Source organism: Octopus sinensis, linkage group LG6, assembly GCF_006345805.1.
Source record: "Octopus sinensis linkage group LG6, ASM634580v1, whole genome shotgun sequence".
NCBI lineage: Eukaryota > Metazoa > Mollusca > Cephalopoda > Octopoda > Octopodidae > Octopus > Octopus sinensis.
In genome coordinates, this window is record NC_043002.1 from 43,246,730 (window position 1) to 43,271,320 (window position 24,591).

The window sequence follows — 24,591 nt, forward strand, 5'->3', positions numbered from 1 at the left end:
AATGAGTAAAACACTACGATCGTTTCATGGCTGTCTAATTCGTAATAATTCGAGTTATGGTTACAGTCAATCTTCAGGTAATTGAAATATCTAAAATATAATCAGAAATATTTAAACAATATTTTAAAGATATAAATAATATAATAATTTTACTTATAATTATCAAACTAGAAACATAGAACTTAATTATGATTATATCAAAATCGACTATAATGTTAAATATTAATTTTAATTTATAAGGTAGGAAACCCACCCATAATCTAATATCGGTATTAGTCTATATCTAATTACATAAATATTTAAAAATGACTAATATATATAAATTATCAATGAAAATATATAAATGTATATAAATATTATAATTAAGATCTAAGATAATCTCTATAAATAAATGTATATGCACATATAATAAAAACCTAATAAATTTAATTTTTCATATTTGAAGATGAAATAGCTAATTTCAAAATACAAATACACAAACTTAAACGAACTTTCGGAAATCTTATGTAAAATACTTTTAGAAATAGTCAATTCGTAGTAATATAGTATCGAATAAATACTATAAACATAATTATCAATGGGAATAACTAGCGAATATCACCTTAAAGAAATAACTAAGTTATGCTATTAAATTAGACATGGCCTGGACCAATCTTTAGTCGAAACATATCTAAGTTTATCAAAGTTTGTCTAATTTAATTATAAATTTAAAACTACAATTAATACTATTAAAACATGTATATACAAAAGCCTAACTTAATACACCTCGTATTCTTGCTATCAAATAACAAATCTATCGCTAAGTAGTATCTTACGAATAAACGTAAATTTAATATCTAATAATATAGAAAATTACGATAATTAGATCATTACATAAACAACGATATTTACATAAGGAGAATATTATTACTCCAAAGACTTATACAATATTAAAATTTACAATTTGAAGATCTTAAATAAATACATACTTATCTTAGCGAGGTTTAGCAATGAACTAAAATTTTGAATCGGAAAACGTCTTTAGAGCGTTTATAAGAATACTCGTGGTATTACGTTATTAGCAAAAAAAAGAATAAATGGTTGAAGAATTCATTACGCGTGAGGAACCTACGTTTTATTAATGATTGTGAATGGGAAAATTATTTGATTATCATTGTAAATAGAATGAAGTCACAAATAAAGAATAAAATCTCTCTATACTATAATATTTATTAATAAAATAACTATGATAAATGAAACTTAATACAAAATACATTAAATGATTTAAATGATTAAAAACCACTAATTATTAAATATATTCTAAAAATCTTATAAGATTAATAAATATATAAAAAATTATTTATATAGTAACCCCTCAACATACTATAAATTCTTTCCCATGCCCTTATAATTATAAGTTAAAATTAGTGATCATAACCAAATCTATAGATACTTATCAGAATTTGTAGTATAACTATACATACGTATACATAAATATATAAAAAATATACATACATATACATATATATATACATATATATATATACATATATATATATATACATACATATACATATACATACACATATACACATACATACACACATACATACATATACATATATACACAACATATATACACATACATGCACAAACACATATGCACACTCATACATACATGTACATACAATACTCAGTATATACACTTACACCTATATATACACACCCACACACATACACATAAATAAATGTATATACATATACATATATATACACACACATCATCATATACACATATATACATACACACACAACCACATATATCATATAATAAATACATATATAAATGTCTATAATCATACTACAATACAAAATAGAGGTAAATATTAAGTTAAATCTAAATAATTAATCTACTAATCTATACTTCTATATTAAATAAAATAGATTAAATAAACAACTAAATAAATCTATTTCAAATATAAAGAGATTACATACAGATAGATTAATAGAACAAAAATTATAATTTAACGAAGTTATAACAGAAATATAACAAAATATATAAAATAAATAAAATTGTAACTTACCAGACTCTATATTCAATAAACCATTAAATATTTATTAAAAATATATTTAGTAATAACATATTTAGTAATAAAATGAACAACTATATATAATCTAACTATAATTAAAAACAGAACCTAAATAACTAAAATAAACTAATATAATAAGTACTACAAATCACCTGCTATATTTAGAATACTATTACATAAAACAACAAATAGGGAGCTAATTAAGACTAAGAAATATTCATTATTTATCAAGAAATTTATTATATAAGTAAAGCAACTTGTGTCTGCATTTTATTTTGCGCTCATCACAGGTATTCAGTAAATTATCATGCTTATAAAATAAAATTTCCATAAACTCACTAGAACATAAATAACAAAAATTCGCTCCTATACTATATGATTTAGTTTTACTAAATATTTCCCAAGATAAATTATAATTAATATTTTGGGATTTAAGTCCCCAAATGTACTTGCTAAGTCCAGTGGAGTTAATTAAGTTTTTATTTTTAAATGATTTCATATGTTGTGCGATTCTTAATTTTATTTTAGAGGAAGTGGACACTATATATATCGCGTTTGAGTTATTATTATTCTTATTATTCTCATCATGTAATGTAACTATACATTTATACACTATATCGTTAATATCACATTTATTATTTAATTTACAGTTAGTTTTATCTCTACATGTACAGTTAATTAGTGTCTTATCTTTATTATTGGTATTATTATATAATTTATTTTTATAAAAATTATTCAGTTTAAATTTGTTAAAAGAAGAAATAGTGTTACCTACACTATTAGTGGTGGAATAACCTACTCCAAAATTATCACTAGAGAAAATGTTTTTATATTTACGATTATCTCGAATAAATAGTTCAATAATATCTAAAATCTCTTTAATAGTGTTCGTTTTAACTTGAGCACCATAAGGAACTATTAACCAAATTTTATTCTTATTTTCCTTCTTTTTATTATTAAAACTGTCATTATTATTGTTATTATTATATTTCTTTATCATATTATTATTATTATTATTAGATTTAAATTTATAATTAACATTTAAAGAATTATTAAAGTTATTAATTTTATTTTTATTTTTATTCTTTATTTTTATTTATATTATTTTTATTACTTTATATTATTTTTATTATTTTTAATATTACTATTATAACCTGCCTCTCTAAGGGCCTCATTGTAATAAGGAGCATGTTTATTAAAAATCTCTAAATCATAAGAAAGTAATGATATAGTTTACTTATATTATTAATCAACGATTTTTTAATTGATGGTGGGTGATTACAATTAACATTTATATATCTAAGGTTCTCATTAAGTTTATGATATGGTTGTGTTTTACCTGTAATTAGATTAAAATTAACATCTAAATAATTAACATTAAAATTCTCATTATATATAGTAATACTTAAACCATATCTTTTAAAGAAACTATAAAGTTTTTTCTTATATACTTCTAGGTTCCTATTAGTGCAATTCTTAGTAATTAGTAGAAGGTCATCCCTATATAAACCACCCTCTATTTTTAAATTTTCTAATTGAAGTTCAGATAAAATATAAATACCTACTAAATCCGTAGCTTGTCCAGAATCAGGTGCTCCCATAGGTATATCAAAAAAGTCCCTAGTATCTTTCCTACCCCATAATTTATTTTTATATTTAATAAACGATTTCCTAGCCATTTTAATTACATTAACTTCTTCAAATGTCATTCCCACTTTATTCATTGCAAAAATAAGGGCCTTATTAAACACAATTTCATTAATAGAAGAATGAATAGTAATTATCTATATCTATTTGAATAAATTTATATCGATTTTTATCTTTAATATTATTAAACCAATTCAAAGTATTATCATTACTAAACCATAATTTTAAGTAATTAAGTTTATTTAATTTATTAATATATTTATCTAAAATAAGTTTACTCAATTTACCAAGGTCAGATTTACATATACATACATACATACATACATACATATATACATATTTACATATATACATACATACATATATACATATATACATACATACATACATACATACATACATACATACACACACATACACACACATACATATACATGTATATACATATTCATATATCTGTGTTTGTGTTGGTGCGTATGTGTGTGCGCGTGCGCATGTGTATGTGTGTATGTATATATGTATGTATGTATATCAAAAACTATTTCAAAAACGTTTGACGCATTTTTCTGCTTTTACTCTCTATAGCTCTGTGATGAAATCCCCAACAACAGTGCATCCACCATGTAAAATTATCACACCATATGGCGGCCAACTATTATGGCAAATACAAGAAAATGTCCTACTCTTCGTACATTTAAAAGATAAGAAAAAAATTCGAAACAAGAAAAGATGGTCTCAGGTAAATGTATAATTATATGAAATTTTTTATACAGGAAACCTATATGCAGAAACAAAACAATAATATTGTTGGTAATTCTCTAAAACAAAATCAGCGAAAAATATGTATTTAAGATATTTATTTATATGTCACACAAGCGTCAAAGGTTATTGAGCGCACACATACTGCTTGACGAGAACCTTGCAATAAGTCACAACTTCAACGTTTGTTCGTGGTAATTTTAGGATTATGCAGTCTGCTTTAATTGAATTTGGTCAGAATTTTGCAATTCATACGTGCTTGTTTTGAATCAACCAGCAGTTTTAAAAGTTGTTATGCAATAAAACACTCATGTCTTCATAATATTTTATTCTGCTATCTCAAGAAGCTTTGTTTTTACGCTATTGTTCAATAATTCAGAACTACGTATGAATACTCTGAACGGAATATGTAATATGCACTTAGTTATTGATAAGTTACACAGCATAAAAAGCAGTACACAGTAATAATAGAACACTTAGTCTTTTTATCAATGGACTGTATTTATTTAATTTCAAATGTATAAATGCGTAGGCGCAGGCAAGGGTGTGTAGTTTAGAAACTCACTTTACAACCCTAAGGTTTAGCGTTCAGTCCCACTGTGCGGTACCGTAGTATTATCTACTATATCCCTAAGGCTACAAATGTCTTATGAATAAATTTGGTGTACGCAAACTGTCTGGAATCCCGTCATATTGATGTGTATGCATGTGTGTGTGTGTATGTGTGTGTGTGTGTGTGTGTGTGTGTGTGTGTGTGTGTGTGTGTGTGTGTGTGTGTGTGCGTGTTTGTCTGAACAGATGTACAATGTACCACGCGTCAGGTTTCGAAGTGATTGCAGAGCAATGTCAGATGCAGTGTTTTTCTCAAGAACACAACACACCACCTGGTGTAGGAATTGAAATCACAATCGCTAGATCATGGCTGTAACATCCTACATCAACTATATGTTGATGACACCTTCATACTGTGGCCCCACCAGGAAGATGTCCAAGTGATGTTAGATCATGTGAACTCAATAAAGCCATCCATACAGTTCACAATGGAAAAAGAAGAAGACACTCAGCTAGCATTCCTGGATGAATTAATAACACGCACCAAGTATGGATTCAGGACATCCGTATACTGCAAGCCGACCTTCACTGGACGATACCTCAACTTCAACTCCCACCATCCATAGTGTAAAGAGAGGGATTGCTCAGTACCTAAAACGTCGAGCAATGAATATAAGTAGCGATCGTGATACCCAACACGAAGAAATGATCGAACTCAGTAGCAATCTATTAAGCAACAACTACCCTAAAAGCATACTCTCCAGTCCAATTATGAAGAAAAAAGAGGATGTAACCGATAAACTGTCTACTGTCTGTCTACCTTATGTGAAAGGCCTCTCCGAAAAGATACAAAAGATATGCGGCCATATGACATTAGGACAGTATTCAAAAGTAATACAACACTTCGCAAATATCTCCGAGTAAAAAGGCCAGTAGAAGAGAATATGACCAAGAACTGCGTATACTCCATCCCATGCAGCTGTGGTAGGTTATACAAAGGCGAAACATGCCGCCCCCTCAAAATAAGGTTAGAGGAACATCGCAAAGCTGTGACATGGAGAGATATTGATAAATCGGGTTAGCTGATCATGTATGAAAAAATGAAGACCACCTCCCCCTGTGGGATGAAGTTAAAATAATAGACAGAGAACACCACTGGAAAATATGAAAACTAAAAGAAGCAGCACATATGCTAGGACACAACAACCTTCTAAGCAGACCGAGTGCATTTATGAACAGCATATGGGAATCGATATTAAGGAAGGATAGGAGAATATTAGATTTATAAGCCCTAAAATTCACTCCATAATTGCCCATATGGCGTAGTGGTTAAGAGCGCGAGCTACTAACCACAAGATTCCGAGTTCGATTCCAGGTAGTGACCTGAATAATAATCATAATAATAATAATAACATCGAAAAATACCTTAGGAATGAGAACCCAGGTTCGAAATTTCCCCAAGATGAGGATAAATATCCGTCAAATGTACATAATTCCTCGTTTTTTAAATATAGAACTGTAAAGATATATATATGAAATGTCGGATTTTTAATTACTTCTCTTATTTCAGTCATTTAAAAACTTAATTATGTATACCTTGCATTTAATCTTGATTCTTTTCCTTTCCCAACAATATTGGTATACAAAATTCGTACCCACAGATCTTATGAAATTGATAACAACCAAACTATGTTGAGTGATTTTCCCGTATGAGTACAAACTAGGTTACACTGCCGCAGAAGCTCTACAGAATAGCAAGCGAGCTTTTGGTTCTGGTTTTGTTGATATCTGTTCAGAGATGGTTCCAAAGCTCTCGTTCAGGAGATGGTAGCCTTGAAAATAAACCAAGGGGTGGGCCAAAATCAGTTATTCTGTATGGCGGATTAAATGCTTTGGTTGAACAAAATCCGAGAACAAAGTTTCGAAAACTTTCATCAGAATTCCAAAACATCTGTTTTGGACACCTGGAAAGAACTGGAAAAGTCAAGAAAACGGATAAGTTTGTTCCACATCAACTGAACGAGATTAAAAAAAAACAGACTCCTCGAAGTGTGCTCCATATTGTTTTCTCGACTGGAAAAATACCATTTTTGCATCAAATCATTACTTGTGATGAGAGATTTTTACTTCTTTACTTTTTTACTTTCTCCCCTTCGTTTTTTTTTTTTTGCCCTTATTTAAAAGTCATTCTAATAGCTCTTTTGTCTTAATAAAGGTGAATTACATAGTAATTTCCTTTTGTTTAACGGTCATTTTCATAGCATTTTTTTATTGCCTCTATAGCTGACGAGATGCTGGAGGTTTCCGCCCCGACATCCGAAACTCGGAGTCTTATTATGGCAACCGAATAATCGTCACATATTATATTACAGATACATTCCTCTATTTACATAATATCGAGGTTTCATTCATTCTTTTGTTGTCTTACCATTACTATTAATATATATATATATATATATATATATATATATATTATATATATACAGTTGCGGCCAAAATGTTCAGAACGGCATGGTTTTCGTCAGAAAAGTAGGTATAAGTTTTTATCAAAGTTGTTTTATATTCTATAATTTTCACAGACAATAAATACAATAGTAATTGGTATTGTCTGAGATTTTGATATAATTTGAGTGGATAATACAAAAGTTATGGATGATATAATGATTTACTGCAAAACCCATGGTGGCCAAAATGATCAGAATGGTTGAAAAAATAACAAAATAATCAAAAATGACAGAGAATGCTGGAATTATTTCATATTTAGTGTGAAGCCCTTCAGCTTCAATCAAACTTTGACATCTTCGACTGCATGAGGAAATTAAATTTTCAATTTCTTGCTGGGTGATCTTATTCCATTCTTCCGGAAGGGCATTCCATAATTGCTCAGTTGTTTTAGGATTTCTGGCTTTCGAACGTTCTCCAGGAGACCTGGATGTTGTCTTTCCGACTCCAGCACATGTTTTCAATAGGATTGAGATCTGGGCTTTGAGCAAGCCAATCCATAATAATAACCTTTTCAGCCTTGAGGAAGTTCATGACCGCCTTAGCCTTGTGACATGGGGCATTGTCCTGCATGAATATGGGTGGTCGCTTAGTTGAATTTCTCAGCACAGGCAAGACATGATCTTTTACAAGTTGTTTATAAACTCCTGCATTTACCTTTCCATGTAATCGCACCAAAGGGTCCACACCATCTCCAGTTATCATCCCCCAAACCATGACACTTCCTCCACCGAATTTAACATTAGTCTTAAGGCATTTAGGCGACAATTTTTCACCTGCTTTTCGACGAACGTACCTTATTGCCTCTATCTGAGCCAAATAACATAGACTGCACCGTTGGCCATTTTTCTTGAGACCACAACACATGTTCGGTTGCAAAGGTAAGACGACACTTTTTATTCTTGGAGCTGATCAGTGGTTTCACTGCAGGTGCTCTTGCTTGTAGGTCATGTTCAACTAAACGACGAGACACAGTTTTTCGAGATAAAGTTTTCTTCAGTACAATGCTCATTTCCCGAGAAACAGCAGCAGCAGTTTTAAATCTAACCTTTTTAACTAACCTTACCATAGCACGATCTTCTCTCTTGGTCGTTTTTCTTGGCCTACCTGTAGACGTTCTTGCTTCACACGAACCACAATCATCGTAGACCTTAAGAATACCGTGAACAACACTTTTTGACTTGTTAACAATCTTTGCAATAGACCCAATACTTAAATTATCCTTCTTTCGAAGCTTAATAATCTGCTGACGAATTGGTAATGGAGTAAGTGGCATTATATTAACAAAATACACTGCGTGTTTTGTAAATGAACCGTCACGTAAACAAATTCAAAATATTAGAGTTCGCTGGTTAAATATAATAAAACATGAAGTAAAAGCAACCATTCTGATCATTTTGGCCGCCACGAGTTTTGCAGTAAATCACTAAATCATCCATAACTTTTGTATTATCCTCTCAAATTACACTAAAATCTCAGACAATAACAAATAATATGGTATTTATTGTCTGTGAAAATTATAGAATATAAAACAACTTTAATAAAAACTTATACTTACTTTTCTGACGAAAACAATGCCGTTCTGAACATTTTGGCCGCAACTGTATATATATGTATATATATATATATATTGGGTCATCCCATAAATAATGCGGATTTTTATGCTTCTTGTATTTTTCAAAATTAAGATAAATAAAGTTCTTTTTTAATCTAAAATATAGTCTCCTCCATTTTCTACAATACTCTTCCATCTATCTGGTAGATTTGCAAGGCCTCTCTTCCAAAATTCACTTGCCTGTGACGAAAAATACTCGTCCTGTACTGCTCTAACTTCGTCTACAGAATTCATATTTTTTCCGTCCAAATGATTTTGAAGACTGCGGAATAAAGGAATAAATAATAATCAGATGGGGCAATGTCCGGTGAATATGGTAGGTAGGGCATCGTTTCCCATTCAAACTGCTCCAGCCTTTGGAATGTCATCTTCGCTGTGTGTGACCCAGCATTATCTTGTTAGAAGAACACCTTTAGTCTTGAAACCAAAGATGGTCGTTTTTCTTCTAACGCTGACTTGAATGACTGGTTGAATGGCGAAATCTAAGCTTTTCTGCTAGATCCTCAACAGTTAAGATAGGATTTTGTTCCACCAGGGTTTGCAGGACGTCCTCATCGAGTTTTACAGATCTTCTAGGATGAGGCTCGTTTTCTAGGCAGTAGTTTCGGGATCGAAATCCTGGAACCACCATTGACACCGTATTATGCTTATTGTCCGATCCCCATATACGGCATTAAGATTCTTCGCCCTTTCCGTTGCGTTTTTGCCTTTATTGAACACATAAAGCAAAATATGCCTAATAATACTCCTTTGTCACTTCCATTATAACTTTATAACTGTTAAAATCGAACTGCACTCTTCAAAACTTGCATTAAGAATAAGGACAACGTAAAATTACTACCTGCTTTTATAGTAAGTTCATGCAGGTAGTTTATCCTATCCCCCTCTGACTTTTAGTTCATGCAATTGAAAAATAAAACCGCATTATTTATGGGATGACCCAATATGATTTAAAACAGTTTCATTTGGTTCCGTACAACTTAATGCTTCGCAGTATTCTGTTAGGGGCCCGCACGGAGCCGAATCAAACTGTTTTATATAATTCATGTGACTCCTACGAAATATATTGAGTACCCATTTTTCTTTCGTTTGTCCGCTTACTTGTGTATTTGTAAAATATACCGTGATATTGTGGTATCGCTATCTCAGCTCCAGAATATTTGTTGAATGCAGCGCAAATTCTGTTATTTTGCTGCGATATATACACTTTAAAAAATATTAAATGTTATCACGTCCAAAAATCTATTTATGCGTTTATACGGGTAAATTTGTGCTAATTTGCTTTTCAAAATGTTTTTGTGACGCATTATTTTGAAAGTGAATATTTCATACCTGATATGCCGTAATCTCTTAAAGGATCTACTGGTTGATCTATTTTAGGTTATGTATATGTACTACTTGCTTGCTCATAGACTCCCCATGTTGGCCGATGAAAGGGTAAATTTGGTATTAAACGCAAGGCCTTTTGAGTTTGACCTCGACAAAATAAGAACCGAAGAAATAATGAAAATTGTAATGTTGCTGATAATTTCTACTTTTTCTTTTATTACATTTCCTGCAATTTAGTTTTCAGATATTTCTTAAGTTGAGGTTTAGGCGTCTACATCTTTTATATTTTGCCGCAATTGTTCTAAATCGAGAATGATTTTTAAAATAAAGATTAGTTGATGTTTTTAAGCTAAGATATCGTTTCACACTGTCGAATTTCTTCAGATGTGTAGTTTGTTATTCTTAAAGAGGTGGATAAATTAACTACCACCAGTACATGTAGTTCAAATGTATGTCTTTCATTTAAATAAATGAGTCCGAATCTTCTTGCTGGCTCTGTTGAACCAGAAGCAAGGCCCCAAATATTCCATGCAATTTTACCGTTGTAATTACTCAATTGTAATTTTGGTAATTTGTTTTCACTGATATTGAATAATCTCACGAGAAAACATTTTAGAAGTCATATACTTAATTCTCAACAGCTTGTTACAGTATTACAATGGTAAGGCTGATTGACAGACTTATTCAGGTCTATATCCTTCAAAGGTTTTAACTTCCCGTTCTATGTAAGTTCGTTTATCTGCTCTCTTCACCGACGGCAGAATGCGCACTAACGTGAGATAGTTGCCTCCATAGTATGAATCTATATTAATAGACGTATCTTATGTTACTTACATCAGCCATGCTCTTCCCCTGCTGCCTTAGGGCAAGTTAGAAGAAGGTAGTAATTTTGGAGTTTTCCTTCTCCCAGATTGACTGCGTTCCTGGAGAGGAACTCAATAAACCTTTACAAAAGTCTAATTAACCTATAGATGGGACACACAGGTACTACTGTTCCGGTTCAGAACAAATATGGGACTAATTGTCATTAATGGGTGATTCCACGATCCCCACTACTCCAGAACTCCCGAGCTGAGCCTCACTACGAGATAGAGTTTAATGTCGTACCTATGTAAGTACATTCATTAAAATCAAAGATATTTCCCGATATAGCTGTCCTTTCTCTTAACCAGAGGAAGACGTGTTGTGTTCATAATTTTTTCGGCTCACTGTAACTGGTTAGAGGAAGATATTTTCAGAGCAAAAGCCTGACTCAAATGCTTGCAAGAAAATGAATCCTTCTACATGTATTCGTGGTTGATGTGGTAATGTTAAAGCGAGTGACAAATTAAATTTACCACGCATATATTGATAGTATAAAATGTTTGTAGTCATTTTTAGAGATGCTCTTCGTTTCTTATACAGTATTTCCCCCAAATGATTAGTAAATGAATAACAGGAAAACGCAATTCATAAATATCATTCCACTCTGAAGTTCCAAACAACAAATATATGTTCAACTTTCTTTAACGCTTTTAGCAATTTTTCCCCCAAGTAATATGTAGATTAGAAGTATAATATTCCATCTGCAAGTTAAAAAATAAGGAAATCATAAAACAGAAAATAGGTAAAATGAAGTAGACTTTTCTGTAACCAAAATAAAGACGTAAAAAAATTTAATATATGTATTAATAAGTGTTTACAATGACTCTGTTACAATACAATAGGGTTTATTTTACATACACGTTTTGAAATTAAACCTCTCGTCAAAGAATATATAAAAAATGATAATGGAATAACCTATTTCAGGCCAAGAAGACATACATTTTGGCTCTTGATGGTGATGTTGATTTTCAACCTGATGCAGTTGAAAAGCTGTTGGATCTTATGAAAAATGATAAAAAATTAGGAGCTGCATGTGGACGAATCCATCCAATGGGGAAAGGTATAGCTACTTCTTTCTCTACACATTCTATGTTTTCTTTTTGTTTTATTCGTAATGACATACGGTTGTTAGGGTTTGAATAATTTACCAAATTGTTCTCAAATGTTTAGCTGGAAGTAGGTGCAGCTCAGATTTCAATCTCGAGTGGTTGGGATAGCGATCATATATAATTGGAAATAGAATCACATATCTTTTGAGGGATATAGCTTAATTGTAGACAAAACTTTAATGTACTAGTAATAAAATGAGTGCTAACATCTTTAATGTACGATTCCAAGATGATTTGACTAATAAAAATTGCACTTGTGGTGAGGAGGAATAATCGGTATCATGACTAATTTTAAGAAATGTAAAGGACATAACCTCAGAATTCAAATTAACTAAAATTAACTAGATTCAACTGGGGAGTTAGCTTGATCTTTGGCGCTTTTACATTACTTTTAGACCTCATCAGGGAAGTATATACTAAGCATTTAGCTTACGAAACTATTTTATAAAAATGATTTGTAAGGATACGGTTGATCATATCAACCACAAAACCTAATGTACCTCAGAAGAGTGGAAAGTAAAGTCGATCTCGGTGGCATTCTAATTCAGAACGCAGAAAAAAGGAACGAAATGCTGCAGGACCTTTGTCGTCGCTTGACAATCTTTTGCGCTGGACTGTAATGTTGATTTTTTTTTTTTGCAATGCACAATGTACAGTGCACGTAGGCAATTCTTTTGTTGAAGCAGGTTTCAAATTTATACGGCATGTGATTTTTAAAAATTATTTCTAAGGGGAAATGCTTTCAATGACTTTTGGGTATTAAGTTTATGTAGTTCATCGGTTTATCAACAATTTATTACGTATTAGTACGGTAACTACACCATATTGAAATAGAAATTGCTTTTAACTGTCAGACATAGCCGATAACTTGATGTCTTTCTAATATATACAAGTTCCTATAATATCATCGAAATTTAAAAGCATTAAGAGCTGTCAAATTCACTTGTTATTTATTTCAAGATAAATTTTGAATATCAAGGCGACATTGATGTTCCATTTTTGTAGTCCAAGTTTCGGTTCCGTTGAGAATGATTCTTATACATTCCCTGAAGAAAGTCATCCTTGTTGAATTTAATGTCCTGATTGCCTGATAATTCACAGCTTATTATGGGTCAAAATAACCCATAGCATGAGAATGATACCAAAGAGGAAATGTAAGGTACACATTCAGCCCATCTCTACGATTATTGCTCAAAGCTGGGTGGGCTTCGCTGGCAACTGCTATCATGACGAAGATCACTCAATTATATTATTTTCTCCTCTAGGCACAAGGTCCTAAATTTGGTTGGAGGGGACCAGTCGATTAAATTGACTCCAGTACGCAACTGGTACTTAATTAATCGACCCCGAAAGGATGAAAGGCAAAGTCGAACACGGCGGAATTTGAACTCACACATTTGAGACAAAATTGAAATATTTATTAAAAAAACATAGCCCACAAACTTTACCTGCATAAAACACAGAGGTTAAGATTGTACATATCAATCAAATTGCTTATGGAACGAATCCCTAGAGAGAAACATACTAACCAATAATCTTTACACCTAAACACATCCGCTTGTAAACATCAAAGCACAACATACTAACTACACAGTGACATATTCTTCCAATTAAGAACAAGAATTACCCTAAGTAGCAACAACTACTAAAGAAAGTGGCCAGCTTACTCCTATTTACATTCATTTGGGAAATCTTAAAGATTTCCATTACAAAAACGCTGACACACGATTTCTAAGTTTTCAAATACTGGACTAAACTTTCAACCTTTGACATTTACATTATGAAAACAAGAGTTAAATCCATTAAAACCAATGCGTTACAACTAACATCATATACGCACGTGCCATAAGGGGTACATAAATATTTATATCTCCTTGCAATGTTCTACATACATGGATAAATTGTTATCACTAACATAGCCCCAAATTTAATCAATAAAAATTTCTCCAAAACACTCCCTAAAATCTAATTACCACTCCACTCAGACTCACATATCCAAGGACGATTTCAACTCAACAGAGACAATATAAATCGAACATTAACTTCAATGCATCACAATCTGACGATGGGTTAAGTCACTGTCAATAATATCATTGTTTAAGAATAAGTATATACATATATGTGTGAATACATGTGCACAAATACTTATGTACACGTACAGACACACATATATGCGCATACACTTCTCTCTCTCTCTCTCACACACATATATATGTACATACACTTACACACAAACACACCCAAACACACTTACACACACTCACGCACACTCACACGCACATATATACAAAGGTGTATATACAAACATTGTATTCTGTATTCAATTATTCTACAGGTCCAATGATATGGTTTCAAATTTTTGAGTATGCCATTGGCCATTGGTATCAGAAGGCAACAGAACATGTGCTAGGCTGTGTTTTGTGCAGTCCCGGTTGTTTCAGTTTATTCCGAGGTTCAGCTCTAATGGATATGAATGTTATGCGAAAATACACTATCCTACCAACAGAACCGCAACATCACTTACAGTTTGACCAAGGTTTGTACGGTTTTTTGTTCTAAAACATCATACGAAAAGACTACTACTACAACTACTACTACTACTACTACTACTACTACTACTACTACTACTACTACTACTACTACTAAATTTTTTGCTACTATTTTTATTACCAGTTCCGTTCTAGCAGCATCTCTCAACTTTAGCTGTCTAGCACCTTGAGTGAAGAGATTATTTCTATATCTAACATCCTCAACGAAAAAAAAAACATGAGAATTCTACATTATGACAATTAGAAACATCAAGAGATATATTCTAAAATAGGCTATATTTCTATTTATCTATTGGTAACTTCACTGCATAACTAAAGAATAAAAAATAAAGATAAGTATTTTACGTTATGATTGTTAGAAACAGGGGCTTTACGTCACAACAATTAGTTGTCTACTAAACATATTAAACCTTTTACAAGAATTAATCTTATATAACATGAAAACTAAAATTAAGAATTAAAATATTTGAAAGTTTTTCTAAATTTATGGCAGAATTTTATTGCAAAGGTATCATTAAAATTTGATAAAATCAATTTATAAGTAATCTAATAATACATTTCTTCACATATGGAATTACCAATATTTATTTCTTTATTGACCACAGGGGGCTAAACATAGCGGCGACAAAAAAGGACAAACAAAGGGATTAAGATGATTACATTAACCTCAGTGCGTAGCTGGTACTTATTTAATCAACCACGAAAGGATGAAAGGCAAGGTCGACATCGGCGGAATTTGAACTCAGAACGTAACATCAGACGAAATACTGCTAAACATTTCCCTCGACGTACTAACAATCCTGCCAGCTCGCCGACCTTACCAATATTGTACGATGGTGCATAACTAATAATGAACCACTTTAAATCATATTTAATGTTACTATCTTTTAAATTCCAAATACATTTAGTAAGATCTGTAGAATTACACACACACACATATAAATAAATAAATAAATAAATAAATAAATAAATAAATATATATATATATATTTATATACATATATATATATATATATATATATATATACATATATATATATATATATAATATATATATATATATATATATATATATATAAAGATATATATATATATATATATATATATATATATATATATATATATATATATATATATATATAATATATATATATATATATATATATATATATATATACATATTGAGTTTCCATAGAACTTTAGTGGTAGGTTTGTTGGTATGGTCCGTGTTACAAGGGTGAAAGTTTATATGCAAAGTGCTAGTTAGTAGGTGTAGCATTGCAGAATGTATAGCATAATCAACTTATAATGAACCCATCTTGGGAAATTTGATATACGAGTGCATCAATGCGATAAGACTAGGTGGGGCCAAAAAGGGATGTTAGTGTTCGCTACTTTGTTGCCGATCAACAAATCTCGATAACCCTATGTGTTGTGGGGTGGGGTCATGGTCATTCCTACAAACAAATTGGTCAGCTCTTATTTGAAAACAATGACGTGGTTCTGGTTCGTATGGCTATCAATTAAATCAATGGCTAGTAGGGATAAATAAACGAACAAAATAATACCAATACAACAAATAAAACAAGTAAAATAACTAAAGCAACTAAAACTATGGGAAGAGAATCATATAGAACAAAATAAGAAAAAAATATAATATAAGAAAAGAAATAAATATTTAAAACATATCTATCTATCGAAGGAGTAACTAATGCGAGTGATAATACGGGTGGGTGGTGTTTTACTTTATAATATATCTATGGTGTATGTTTAGATAGTGAGTAATTATAGTAAGATAAGATCTGGATTGGTAATCTTTAGGCTAACGGAAGGCAAGAGAATTATTCATAAACAGGGGCAAAAACCGACCAGAATGGACAATTGCTAATTGTTTACATGGCCGTTGGATATCTAGGTGTTGTACTTACTTGTAGTTATTCGCTGCTAAAATGTATACTAGTAAGATATAGAATATTAAATTTTCAAGTAGTGGCACAGTGTTAGGGTGTTAATTGAATGTTTTTTTTAAAGGGGATGTTAAATGAGATTGTCTACATGGAAGTGTATACGTTTGGGATTTTTAACGGTATTATTTGGGTATTGCTAATGGGGGGTAACCCGTACATTTTAATTAGTTTAATAGTGTAATACTGCTTTATTTTGGTCTTAGTGAAGAGGCTATATCAGTTCTAGATATCATTGGGGGGTGTTTGTGTTTAGATACATGTATCAACTAGTGGGTGTAAGCATCAACGTGTTTCGATGTATCAAGTAGTTTAGCTATAATATATTATCTGATGGTCCATAAGGGATTGTGGTTGGGGGTTATAACTGCTATGGTGCGTGTAGTGTGCTATACTGTTATGGTTAGTGCTTAAGGCGGCGAGCTGTGTGTAGATGAGTGTATATGGGGGTATATATGTATGTGTATGTATACATGTATGTGTATGTATATGTATGTGCATGTATGTATGTGTATATATATATTTATATATACACATATATGAGAAGCTATGCAAGAAGGCATGGGATTTTGTGTGCATACACAAACATGTATCCATAGGTGTGAATGTGTAAGTATACGTATGTGTACATGGGTGGAGATGTAGTTATGTATGTAAGCCGGTATGGTTATGCATGTATATAGTTATGCATACATATGTATACAGGAGTGAATGTATATCCAGATAAGGGTACGAGTATATTCGTGGGTCTGTGAATGTATGTATGCTTGTTTGAGCGAGAGGATAGACAGGTATAGATATGGATACCCCACTACTCTAGTCTACCACTCGTATGTTACTACATACTCCTTTTAGCAATAATCTAAATAAACCTAATTTATACACTTAATCTAAGAACCCCTCACAACACAAAAGAGGTGACCCTGACAGGACACCTTACATGCTAAAAGGAACAGTCAAAATCCAAACCACGGTTAAGAGTAATTTTGAAGGGGATGAAAAATAAAAACATTTTCAATAGTTACAACTTGTACCTATGTTTCGAACATTAATGAATAAATAAAATAATTTGTTATCCGTGTTCTTCATCAGCAAGGGCGCTAAAAATTAATATATAATTGTGGAACAAATAGACAGCACATGCCCCATGAATGTACACTAATTTTATATATATATATGTGTGTGTGTGTGTGTGTATATGTACACACACACAAGAGTTAAGGAATGGAGCCGATAAGATCCGAGCTACATATGTTTCATAGCGAGCGGAAACTCGGAAGTGGTCAATATCCAAGCGTGGTGTATACCGCAGAGGCTACACCTTAGGCCAAATATATCAATATCTATAAATCTGAAATGTGAAAAGTTTGTTTGTCTGGTTTTGGCATTGGAACGGGTTAAAGGCCACTAGACCCGTCGGATTGACTCCAAAATTTTCAGTGACATGTAAAATGAGGTGAGGATGCGAGTGGGCTAGGTTAGAAATAGCTATCTTTAAAGGTGTCGTTACTAGGGCAAAAAACGCACACTTTGACAAGTCTCCTCTCATTCTCTTATCTGCATGTCTTCCTCCGTCCCTCTCTGTTTCCTCCCTTCCCTCACTTTCTCTCTATAACGACGTTTGACAGATACTACTATCTTTCCCTCACTGCCTTCGCCAGCGCTGTCCCTCATTCTCCTACCACCTCCCCTCTCTCTCTCCGTATGTCTGTCTACATTCAAAGAGAGTTTTATTATCGCCACAACAACCACACAATCATGAGAACAAATATTATGAATCAGATATTTATTGGGTTAATTTATATATGTGTGTGTGTGTGTGTTCTATATATAAATATGTATATATAATGTATATATACAAAGTGTATATATCTGTATTTATATATATATATATGTATATATATATATATATATATATATATATATATATATATATATATATATATATATATATATATATATAATTTGCATACATTTGTATATATAATGTGTACACACACACACCTCACATACGCACACACACACACACACGCACACACACAGACACACACAGACAGACAGACACACACACACACATATATATATATAATATATATATATATATATATAATGTGTGCATTATGAGATCGGTTGAGCTGAAAATATGCACACCTATGTTAAAAGTGCTGCTGAGTTTGCATGCCAACTATTTTTTTCCTCAAATGAAAGGCGTGACCTCTAGGACAAAATTCCTTATATCTTATAAAATGTGGCCCGAGTAGACTCGAACGAAATCTGGTTATATTAACCAAAATGTGAAAAGGGGTCTAAAGGGGGCTGGAAGGGGATTAAAATTTACAGGAGCGGGTGTTTAGGAATTCTCTGTTACATCAAGCTAAAAATTTGCGCCAGCCTTTAAATCGTCAATGTGTTGCCGTCCATGATGAAGAAGTTTTGAATGCTTGCAATGGTGAGTCTACTGTCGTAAGAAAGAATCACTTCAAAACTTGGTGTTTAGGAATTTTCTTTTAAATCAAGTTCAAAATTTTACGCCAGACGTTGCTGTCCGTCGTTAAGAAATGCCAGCCATGGTGACTCTACTATCCTCAGATTCTATCCCTTCAAACTTTGGTTTCCAATATTTTTTTTATTTTTATTCAGCTCGCAAGTTCGTCTGTCCCTTTTAAATGTTAGTATTTTGCTGTCTGCCTTGAAGCAGACCTTTCCGTTGTCACTGCCTGATATTTATGATTGATCTTTCAAAATATTTTATTTCTCAACTTACTCAAGATCTTTTGTTGTTTATAAATGGAAGAGAGAGAGAGATAGAGAAAGATAGAGAGTAAGAGAAAGCGAGGGAGACTCCGTGAGAAAGGAAGAGTAAGAGAGTGGGAAAGTGAGAGAGAAAGGAGAGAGAAACAAAGAGGGAGAATGTGGTGATAAAAAACAGAAAGGAAGCAACAGAAAGTAACAACCACACTCTTACCCGCTCTACGCGCGGGTCACCTTAAGCTAGTCTTGATTATATTTACTATAGATTGCCTGGAGCTAACTCTCTTTCTACACGTATATATATATTTTTTTAGAAGAAAAAAAGGAATTAAAAATTCCTGGCAGATATCAATAAAACACCAATTAAAATAATTTTAATTTGGTTACATATGGTCAACAATTAAACACCAGTAAATGTAAGTAGAATACAGATCACAAATAAATCCTCATGCATGACAGGTAAATCCAAAAACCCTTTGGCAGAATTTCAAGAAAATTAGCATAAACGACTATAAAAATTACATATAGAGAAAATTACATCTCTGTTATAAATTTCATCTTATAAAGCCGGCAATTATTTATATTGCATTAACACACACACATACACATATACGAGGGACCTCCACACAGTTTCTGTATACCAAATTCACTCATAAGGTGTTGATTAAACCGAAGTTATAGTAGTAAATACTTCCCCAACATGCTATGTAATAAGACTGAATTCAAAACGTTTTTGCCAAGCGAACTTCTTAACCAAGCAAGTTATATACACACTGTTTCATGAATTAAAGAAAAGTAATGTTTTTAATGCTATTTAGTTTAACTGTAGCTTTGATAGAAATTATCTTCGATTTTTTTAAAGATGTTGTATTCATAGTAATATATTATTTAAAGTGCTGTTTTATTTCTAAGACTATAGAGTAATTTGGTTGTTATCTCAAAGAGGTCAATTTCACCTTGTTGCTCATGATTTGTTGTTTGTTTTTGTTATTTAGTCACAAGGCAGTTGATTAAACTTATGATGAAAGGTATCCCAACCATAACCATTCATATTTTCATTTTGTATATCTAGAATTTCATTAGTCAACGAATCGTTCCATTTTTTTAAAGGTGGTAGTGTGTGATTTGGGAGAGATTTGGTTGTTAATTCTAGTAATCTGGTAACCGCGTATCTTTTTTTGAATCAGTTTAGTGTCTTATATAGTTTGAATTAGTTTCTTTTAATTGTAATTATAACAATTATTTTTTGTTCTTTCTTGCTACGATATTGATCCACAACTAATGTTAATTAGCTATTGATCAATATATTTACTAGCTAAACGACAAAACATTTTTTATCTTTTTTTACAGGAGAAGATCGATGGTTGTGTACTCTCCTTCTTCAACAGGGCTATAAGATTGGTTATTGCGCGGCCGCTGATGCCTACACTTTTGCCCCAGAAACATTCAATGAATTTTTCAACCAGCGTCGACGTTGGATGCCTTCAACTATTGCCAATGTCTTAGATCTTTTAGCCAGTTACAAACTAACTGTACAAAAAAATGATAATGTGAGCATTTGGTTCATCTTGTATCAGTTGTTCATTATGATGTTAACAATAATTGGTAAGGAATTTTTTTTATATATAGATTCATTGTTTGTTTTATCTAAATAATGTTATACAACCAAACTATTTTACGTCTTCAGAAAACAGTGGCTTTCTTACTCTTAGTTATGTTCTAATGTATAGCATACCATTATCTACAATCTCTTTCTTTGGAAATTTATGCTAGCTCCCTTTCAAAATTAAATGGTTAACTTAAGTAAATATACTAATTTCAGCAACTCAAGCCATTCTATACTGACTGATATACAACAGCTGAAGTAAATTCATCAACAGTTATTTTTAGAAAATGAAGTGACTTAGAGATGACATTTCTAGTTAACTCATTTAACGTTAAATCATTTAAGAAACTACCCCTCTAGTTTTGGTTTAATAAACCGAATCCCAAAAGAAACATGTACTCAGCACCTTAAAATATAATCGACACTATACTAATACGATTTTTTATTCTGGCGGTGGGGATGGTATCATGATTGCATTAGAAGTGTGATAGATATCTAAGATGAGACATCGTTAATCTCAAAACAATTATTTTCAGTACTTCTTTATATTACCTCGTATATAAAATATGAGGCAAAAACAAAACGTGTATATTTTGTCGACTACACAGTATATTAGGATCATTTGGGCACCGTCTGTGAAAGAAACAGCACCATGACGCAATTCAATCTGCCAGAAATTTGGAAATGACATACTGTACTGCTTGGGATTCAGGCCGGAAGCTCCAATACGAACATTTCAGTGTATTTGGGTGTCAATCTGAGGACAGAGCAGAGGATTCGGAAAGAGTTGGATGAGTCTAATGGTGATTACGAAGGTACGATAGCTCGGAAAACTCACTCTGATAAGAAAAGAACTCTTGAATTTGCTGGTGAGATCCAGGCTATGATTGACAACGATCCCTCCAAGTCAATCAAGTTCCTTGCCAGGGACATGGGAATGTCTGAGTTTATAATCAGACAGGTAGTGCATGAAGATATTCAGTATTCCTCACACAAGATGAGAAAGGGCCAAATTTTATCCCAAGCCAGGATTAGATGGTGAGCACACAGAACAACCGTTGGTTTTTCGTGTTTCCAAAACATGTACCAAGAGTGATAAAATCAAGCATCCAGTGATAGGGAGGTTATGTAATTTTATGTAATTTTAGTAAATATATCTGTTAAAATGAGATGTCAATGTTATTTTCATATTTGAGTAATTTAGACAATTATTCGCTGTACTCTCTCTCTCTCTCTCTCTCTCTATATATATATATATATATGTTTGCATATATGCATATATATATGTTTGTATATATATTTATGTATATGTATGTATATATAAATGTCCGACGAACGGGAACGTGAAACTCAGAGTAACAGGTTTTGTTGAATTTTCTGCTGCTTTTAATTAAAGCATATTACTCTACCACTTGTATTTAAGTACTCTTTTTTCCACCTTGTTTCACATTTATGTGTTTACTCCGGTATATATTTATATATATATATATATATATATAATATATATATATATATATATAATATATATATATATATATATATATAATATATATATATATATATATATATACTTTATTTAAAAGTATATTTCTGCTGCTTTTAAATAAAGCATATTACTCTACCTCTGGTATTTGAGTTCTATTTTTTCCACCTTGTTTCACATTTATGTGTTTACTCCGGTGTATATATATATATATATATATATATATATATATATATATATATATATATATATGAAAATTTGCCATAAATATTATTTTTAATTTTCCCTTTTACTGTCTATGAAATTAGTGTATGATTTTAACGGAAATCTTATAAGCTGACAAGATGAGCTGAGTTTAAACCTAGGTGAGAGCCACCGTTGAGCATTAAGATGCGTGTGAATCAAATGCGAAATCATGGATGTTGTGGCTATATATTATGCCATAGAGAGCTTGCCTCCCTTGTTAGCCATGAAGATAGTGCCTGATTTTTTTTTTAGTTGTTTTGACTCTTATTTCTAATAATGCTGCTGCTGATTAGTGCCATTAGTGACTTTAGTGACATATATTTCTACCTTTATGTATGTGTGTGTGTGTTATACAAGTATGCAACTAAATCATCTCATTTTTTTTTTAGGACCTGGGACCGTTATGATGATGATTGCAGTGTCACTTGATTCTGTGTTTCAAATAGGAATACCATTGTCCTATTTACTGGTACTCATACCGAATATTTTGTTTGGTCTAGCATGCTTTTATTTGAAAACTGAAACACAGCTGGTTTTAGCCTCTTTACAAAGTGCTATTTACACTTTTATTATGTTAGCTGTAATGGTTGGAGTCATTATCCAAGCTGCAGAAACATCAGTTTTCAATCCAGGAGTAATCGTCATACTGAGTATGACCATTCTTGTTACATTATCTGGTTTATTACATTTACAGGAACTCTACTGCTTAATTTGTGGAATCGTATACTTTATCTGTATACCACTGGGATATTTAATTCTAGTTATTTACTCAATGAGTAATATGCATATTGTATCCTGGGGGACGAGAGAAAAAAAACTGTTAGCTACAACCGAAGAAATTAAACCGAATGCTAACGAAACTTCTGTATCCTCAAAACTTAGCAAAATGCTTGGAATTTCAGAATTGATGTCGATGGTTAAGAATCTGTTCAATAAGGATAAGAAAGAAGAAGATAACGCAATGTTAACACTTTTACGGGAAATGAATGAAAACATAAAAGCTCTTTCAGATAGAACCTTGAATGAAGCCAGCACAACGGATTCAGTGGAGACAATGGGAACAATGGAGACAATGGATACAATGGAGTCAATGGAAACAATGTCACTGACGAAATCAAAATCGAGAAGTTATAGAAGTATGAACAAATCAAAAGTCAGATTCTTCGAAGAGGAAGGAACAACACCAGAGAAGAAAGGTTCACCACATTTTTGGATGAAACATTCGTGTCTCGGAAATGGATTGAGAGCAAAGCTTTCAAAGACAGAAAGTAAGTTTTGGAAGCAATTCATCACCAAATATCTTTATCCTCTTGAGTTCACTAAAGAAGAAGAAGAAAGAGGAAAGGAGAATTTGCTGTATTTTCGTACAAGTTGTTGTCATGCTATGACTTTACTCAACCTAATGTGGATGGTTATTAATTTTATGTTTCAATACCGGAAGCCTTTTATGTTTACTATCCCAAGAGAAGAGGACGATGTTAAAATTGAACCATTTTCTTTCCTGTTTCTTTCACTTTTTGCCTTTATTTTTGCGCTTCAGTTTTTT

The 24,591-nt window shown here is 31.9% G+C and overlaps 1 protein-coding gene across 1 annotated transcript in view; it reads left to right on the forward strand.

Moving 5' to 3' along the window:
• The window catches only part of LOC115212970 (chitin synthase chs-1-like), a 149,455-nt gene that overhangs the window by 124,300 nt on the left and 564 nt on the right, over window positions 1-24,591 (forward strand). Inside the window, exons 28-33 of the mRNA XM_029781832.2 lie at window positions 4,302-4,455; window positions 10,525-10,656; window positions 12,262-12,397; window positions 14,782-14,982; window positions 21,061-21,315; window positions 23,435-24,591. The exon at window positions 23,435-24,591 is cut by the window's right edge and continues 564 nt beyond it. Coding sequence (XP_029637692.1) covers window positions 4,302-4,455; window positions 10,525-10,656; window positions 12,262-12,397; window positions 14,782-14,982; window positions 21,061-21,315; window positions 23,435-24,591 — 2,035 coding nt within the window. The remainder of the gene's footprint in view (window positions 1-4,301; window positions 4,456-10,524; window positions 10,657-12,261; window positions 12,398-14,781; window positions 14,983-21,060; window positions 21,316-23,434) is intronic.